Source organism: Eurypyga helias, unplaced genomic scaffold (assembly GCF_000690775.1).
Source record: "Eurypyga helias isolate BGI_N326 unplaced genomic scaffold, ASM69077v1 scaffold38451, whole genome shotgun sequence".
Lineage (NCBI taxonomy): Eukaryota > Metazoa > Chordata > Aves > Eurypygiformes > Eurypygidae > Eurypyga > Eurypyga helias.
In genome coordinates this window covers 1-6,999 of record NW_010233450.1, presented here as the reverse complement: position 1 = coordinate 6,999, position 6,999 = coordinate 1, and the positions used below count along the sequence as shown (strand labels likewise).

Sequence of the window (6,999 nt, the reverse complement as noted above, 5' to 3'; positions counted from 1 at the left end):
AGATTTTGGTTTTGTATAATGTTGGGAGCCCCCTCATTACTGCTAGTGCTGTTTTCATTCTGCTGATCTCTCTGCATCAGACGTGTTCTCTCATTCTCTGAGCAGTCAGGTTAGTTGTACAATATGCCCAAGAAGGGCATTGAGCCTGAGGTCTAATCTCATACCCTAATGGTCAGTATTCCCATTTTAATTAAAAGGAAAGGGGCGGGGGGAGAAGGCGAAAAACACTTAGGAACTTGGATGAGTAAGGATTTGAGCCTTGATGTGGTAAGAAATTGATCTCTTGTTGACAGTTGCTGACGCTAGCTACATTAGAATTAGGGCATAAAGTGGCCAGCTTGCAAAAATGGGTTTTGTTCCTCTTGCAGAACTGTTCACTTCAGTTGTGCTCTCTGTGAAGTTGTTAAAATGGCTGTCCTTACACTAGCATCCGATTATTTTTTGACAGTGATTCATGGCACCTGTTGCTGAAAGCACGTGTCAGTAGGAGTCAGTTTTCCAGCGTTGATGGGTACTTGCTGCGTTTTAGTGCCTTAATCATGCTACATTCTTCCTCAGGCTCAGATGAGGCTGGATTCTGCATGCCTTCTTGGGCTACTGAGGCTGTCACAGATGGAGACTTCTAATGTCTGAAGTATTACAAATTGCACTGCTCTCTAGTCTGTAATGGCTTCTGGTAGCTTTCCAGGGCTAACAAAACAGTGGTCTAGTCTTAGTGGTGCATATCTAAATACAATTTCAAGCTTGGGTTGCATGTTGGCAATAAGATTTGGTACAGAGTTGTCTTTGTTTTGTTTAGGGTTTTGTATTTTGGCTTTTTTCTTTTTTTTGTAAGTAAAGCTGTGTTGTGGCTAGCACCTGCCATGTATTTTTCTGTGTTCTAACTTGTCCTTATCTCCACAGGAATTACTGTAATTATAGAGAGAACCTGAATTACAATGGGGGACGACAGTGAGTGGATGAAACTGCCCATTGACCAGAAATGTGAACACAAGGTAGGAAATCTTGGTTTGGAGTTTGGCTTGCTGTGTATCTCTGCTGTGGTGATTCTGTGGCACTCCTCTTCCTCTCTCTAAGTACACCATAGTTGGGTAATCTTGACAGCTGCACAGTGTGTGTATACCAGATCTGATACTCCATTGGCTCTATCCAACCTAGAGGCTGAATAACATTTATTAAGCAGAATTTAATAGCATGATAACCAGGATGGCGTAGTCTTGTGTGCTGGAAGATCACTGCACTCGTTCATGTGGAGATATTACTCATCTGTAGCCGAAACTATTGTTGGGCTTCCACCCACTCATCAGTGGTGCTTCGAGCTTATGAAGAGCAGTGGGGAAGACTGGCATCTCTCTGTCCAGATCATTCTTGGCAGGAAAAGAACGAGTGTTTTGTCCTGTTGCACATTATTCATATAGTCTTTGGAGAGAAGTGTTGCAGATGCCAGCTCACTGAGCACACTTTCAACTATGATGGAAGAATTTGGCAATACTGGTGAGTTAAAATTGTACTAGCACAACATTTAAACGTCTGATTTCTGCTTCCAGCTGTGGAAAGCCAGATTAAATGGTTATGAAGAAGCCCTTAAGCTCTTCCAGAAGATAGATGATGAAAAGAGTCCCGAATGGTCCAAGTATCTTGGATTGATAAAAAAATTTGTGACAGACTCCAATGCAGTGGCTCAGTTGAAAGGTCTGGAAGCAGCGCTCGCTTATGTTGAAAATGCTCACGTAGCAGGGAAGTAAGTATCCTTTTCTTGCTGTTAGTGGGCCACCACGGTAATGTGTCTCCCCGAGGAACGCTAAGGGATAAATTGTGCAGGGGCCACGAACAATTCTGATCTTTACTGCTGAGAGCAGAACTTGCTTTCTGATCTAGAGAATTTGCAGAATGGTTGGCTTTCCTTGTAGATGGCCTCCATGGGCGTATTAACTTGTTGGAAATCGCTTACATTGTTCAAGGAAGCTGTTGAAGTCATTAGTAAAGATTTCTGACATGGTAGAGAAAGTGAATCAGTAATTTGGTCTATAGGTGCTGTGAACTGGAATCCCTGTTCTTGTTTGACTGAAATGGTCTGTACATACAGGGAGCCTTTATTTCCGGGAGGTATTAATGTAATTAAGTCACGAAATAAAATGTAGTTATGTTTATGCGGTGTTGCATCAAACTTAACCAATATGGATCTTCATACTGTCCAATTTCTTCAAAGGATGTTAGTTAGTATTTCACTGTTGTCTAGCCCAGGAAATAGCCTGTACTCCCAAGGTGAGATAAAAACACCTAATACACCTGATGAGTCAGATAAGTGCTTTGGTCCACTGACTTTGTGACCCGATCAAATTAATAAAAGTCTTATTTGAAAAACAACCGAATCATCAAACAGAAGGCTTTGTGTGAAAACCTAACAACCTTCCAAATACCTTGATTTAAAATCGGTGTAAATGATTTAGCCGACTGTAAGCTCTGAAATAGATCTGAAATTGTGTGTTGGGATTATGCTTGATGTTAGTTAACAGTGCTCAATGTTAACTAACATATGGAATTCCTGGAAATGGCATTTATTTGTGGACCTTAACTAGCGTGTATTAATGAACACGCTTTTGACAAAATGTCTTCTGATCACTGTCTGGTGCAGCCCAGTATTAGGAGCAAGTTAACTAGCACTCAGTCTGCAGGACTTCATTTGATGAAACTTGAGATGGAGGTCGCCTCTTACAAAAAGTTATTACTGCAAAGTTAATTTAGGATTTAGACCCTGTTCTGTGAGGACTTGCTGAGTTTTAATCGAGGGTTTGGGTGTTGTGTGTGCTTTTGTTTGTGGATAATGGTGTAGAATGCCTAATTCACTTAAATGTTCGAAGAGTAACACTCTCTCACCTTTCAGGACAACAGGAGAAGTAGCATCTGGAGTTGTAAATAAAGTGTTCAATCAGCCGAAAGCCAGAGCAAAAGAACTGGGTCTGGATATATGTCTAATGTATATAGAAATTGAGAAAGGGGAAGCAGTACAAGAAGAATTACTGAAGGGTCTGGACAACAAAAACCCAAAAATCATAGTAGCATGTATAGAGACACTGAGGAAAGCACTAAGGTAAGCCTTTCGTTGGTGGTTTGTTTGGGGTTTTTGTTTGGTTCCCCCATACCCCAGCAGTACATAGAGTCTAATTTGGTGCTTAAGTCTTTAACAGGCCCTTGCTGTTGTTGAATAGGATGTCTCTCTGCTGAACTGATATTTATTTTTCCAACAACAGTTGAGAGCATCATGGGATTTGTTAGATGTGAGGGATGTCTTTGTAGGAACCTTGTCTAGATCGCTTTCCTTCATAGCAACTGTTCACCAGACTTCCATTTTCACAGTGGACCTTTGAAAGAAGGGCAGGATTAGTGTGTCTTGTTCTGGGCTGTGGAGCTTCTCTTCTGAATAGCTGAAATAAACTCACTGATGAGGAAACTAAACTGTAGTCTGTTTTTAAAAATGCTTTTTTAAAAAAAAAAAACCCCAAACTGTTTGCCTCACTGATGTGAGCATCTTTAATTGGGTACACTTTGTGTGTTTCTGAAAGGAAAAAAAAAAAAGGCAAAAAGCTTTTACTTGCACAGTAAGTGTCTATTGTCCATATAATAATCCCTTTATTAAAAAGAGAAGCTGATAATGCATCCTAAAATTCAAATCCAATTTAATTAAGATGAAGTAGTTGGACCCAAGATTAGGTTTGGAACATCTGTTTTTCTTCTACTTTCCAAGTATGCTTGCTACCTTTGCGAGTTCAGTGAAAAATACTTGGGGTTTACCAAGTTCATGTACTTGATGTGTATGTATAATTCACTGTCCATTAGATATTTTTTTAAGGAAATGGATAATTTTGATATTAATGGACTGAATACAGTTTGCACATGAATTAGTTCTCAGAAAAAGAAAGTATGGTATAGATGGAGAGTGTCTTATGCTAAGTATTCTTTAGAGAACTTGCTGAAGTGTATGAGCCTTGTTAAACTATTTGTTTCAGGCTTCTGTAATAGGAGTCAAAGCATTGGGCTTAGCACATTACGTGTGCTGCTACTAGGTGAAACTACTGTCCCACATTTAAGAATATATTTCAGCTATTTTAAATTGCCTTACCTCTTCAAGCACTCTTGAACAGTATAGTGTAATTAGAAACCTGCATAACCTTCCTCAATATCTTTCAACTAACTATGTCTATAAAATGTGCCACATGCCTATTTATTTTATATGCAGTATTGTATTGTCTTTGAGATGGCAAGATCAAATTCTTTTGTGGAGCCCTATTGACTCTAACCTATATATTCTGCTTCTGAGTTGTGTCGCTGCCTTAAATTTGTCTTGTGCTTTGACAGGGCTTCTGCACTGATAATAAAATTTGTCTGTTTTGTGTATCTAGGTGGGTAGCTTGAGTGCATAACTGGTTTAGCTTCTGGTGTTTTTTAATCTTGTCCTAATGTTTCTGTTCATTCTTGTGTAGTTGTATTGATTAGATAATACTATATAAATTAAATAAGAAGAGAATTTGCATAGGCACTTTTCTGAATATGTACTTTTTTGAGTCATAGTAGCAAAATAAAGTTCTTGGGCAACTCATTTGTTTATATTCTACATTTAAGTTGTGTGGTTTCTAGGACTGGAGCTGCTTTTGCAGGTTTTAATAATGCGTATTTCTCCAAGTGGGCTTGGCAATATGAAATGTTTAGCACTAGAATTTTTAGAGAGCGAGACACACATGTTCCTAAGCAGCCATTTTTATTAGCTTTTTCATGTGGTGCTTGACTGGGAGGAAGCAGAAGAAAGTGATGGTGAAGGTTAATTCTGAATGCTCAAGGAAAAGAAATACTTCTGAACCAAAAAACTTTGGGTTTCTGGGGTGGTTTAGATATGCTTTAGGAACTGTAGCAGTTAACGTTACTGTATGAAAATGTTTCTCTATTTTCAATCAGGAGTGTTTGAAAAAGGAATTTTAGTGTATGAAGTTCAGCAAGATACAGAATCTGCTGACAGGGAAGGGTGATTGGCTGGGGAATCTCGTTTTATGTGTCCTTTAAGCAGCACGTATTTCAACATGTGTATTTTCTGTGAAGATGACCCAGGCTCACTATAATTATCTGGTCCAACAAGTGGAAAAGTGACTAATGCTTTTACTGCAGTTTGCCTCCAAGGATAGACAAAGGAGATTCTATTCTGATTTAAAAAAAAAAAAAAAAAAGTAGGTCATACAAATTTTGATCTAAGGACACTTTCTTTTTTCTTCCCCTGTGCCCCTGGCAAGGGAACAGATTTAAGAAGCAGATTTGGATTAAGTTCTTTGAAGTAATTTCAGAGGCCTCATTTTGTAATTCCAAGATGGGTGTGGAGGGTAATTATGATAGGGCAAATATTTAAATTTTACAGTGACTTAGTAGCTTCACAAAATAATAGCTATAATAACGATTTGAGAAAATGACACAATCTCTACTGTACACTGGAGGCATTTCATAGATTGCTTTTGAAAAGAAAAGTTATTTGTGGATCCCTCTTTGCTTCCTACTTAGACACTGATGCTACTCCATGTTTTAACTTTCAGTGAATTTGGTTCAAAAATAATCTCACTGAAGCCAATCATTAAAGTATTGCCAAAACTTTTTGAGTCTCGGGAAAAGGCTGTTCGAGATGAAGCCAAACTCCTTGCTGTGGAGATCTACCGTTGGATACGGGATGCCCTGAGACCTCCATTGCAGAACATAAATTCTGTTCAGGTAGGCAGAAAGTAGTTCTGTATCCAAACACTTAAGAAAACACTTCCATGTTCACCTCACCCTCCCTCATCCTGTGTTGTTGGCCGTTCTTACAGTCAAAGCTGGATTTTTTCAGTAACAGCAGTGTTTTTTAGCTTCCCTTAACTTTACCCAAAACGTTAGTCCCGCTTTGATATTAATAAAGAAACCATGACAATGTTTTGTTGCTCTGAATATAATGCTTTTGCCCACTTCACACATACTGAAACAGAGGAGGGGATTTGAGAAGGAGAATGGTATTTCTTGGCGACCTAACCCAGGGGTAAATGGTTACCCTTATAAAGACCCTTGCGCTGAGAGTATTCACGTTGACCGTTTTCCATCATAGTTTTCTTTTTTTCCTGAAGTTTTTAATTCTACAGAGCCCTTCACACTTGTTCAGGTGGTGCTCATGATGTGACTGTTCCACTTCGGGAAGTGGCGTTACATTATCAGAGATAACTATGCTGTCGGAGATGGAACATTCCATTATTTTAAACTTCTTGATTATTGATGCATCCTTGGAAAAGAAAAGCAGTAACTTGCTGGAAAAAGGGATGGTTAAAAGAAAAAAAGCCCACCACCCAAGAAAACCCTGTCTCATCAGATGTATCAGCTCCACATGTTTGTTTTGTCTTAGTTTTAGTGTGTAATAATAGTGTGGCTGTAACAAAGAGATCTTCCTTTGTGCTCAGCCACTTTTATCTTAAAGCTTCTACAGAGGGGACACACCATTCTGACTGTTGTCCAGTTTGTTCTTTTGTAAATGCTCTGCAATTATAGTTTTGTTCATGATATTCTGTTCCATGGATATACACAGTGGAAGTCACTTCTCTGGTGGCAGAAAAAAGAGCCTGAAAAGTAGTGCTGTCTCGGCTCTGAAATGGGAAAACTCCATTGCTTTTTTTGAAGGGTTGCTTGTCTTGGGGTTCGTACAAAATGTTTCTGATGTGAAGATTCTTTTCCCTTTGGCAGCTAAAAGAACTGGAAGAAGAATGGGTCAAAGTGTCATCAGCTGCTCCTAAGCAGACCAGGTTCTTGCGTTCCCAACAGGAGCTGAAAGCAAAATTTGAGCAGCAGCAGGCAGTTGGAGGAGATGCAGATGGAGGTAAATTATTTAAGCCCTGAACTCCATTGGAAGGTATATCACTGGTATGCTGTTTGTGAAGGAATGTGTGAAATTGTGCACAATTTCACAATGTGTGAAACTGTGCAACCTCAGCGAGTTTGCCGACG

The 6,999-nt window shown here is 39.2% G+C and overlaps 1 protein-coding gene across 1 annotated transcript; it reads left to right on the top strand.

Moving 5' to 3' along the window:
* Positions 1 to 900: 900 nt before the first annotated feature.
* LOC104517167 (cytoskeleton-associated protein 5-like) lies at positions 901 to 6,871 on the top strand (the record flags this gene model as incomplete). The annotated part of the gene is made up of 5 exons (XM_010161738.1): positions 901 to 995; positions 1,548 to 1,741; positions 2,885 to 3,091; positions 5,574 to 5,745; positions 6,739 to 6,871. Coding segments are annotated over exons 1-5 (763 nt in total), but the record flags the coding sequence as incomplete, so codon positions are not given.
* Between the last annotated feature and the right edge of the window lie 128 nt (positions 6,872 to 6,999).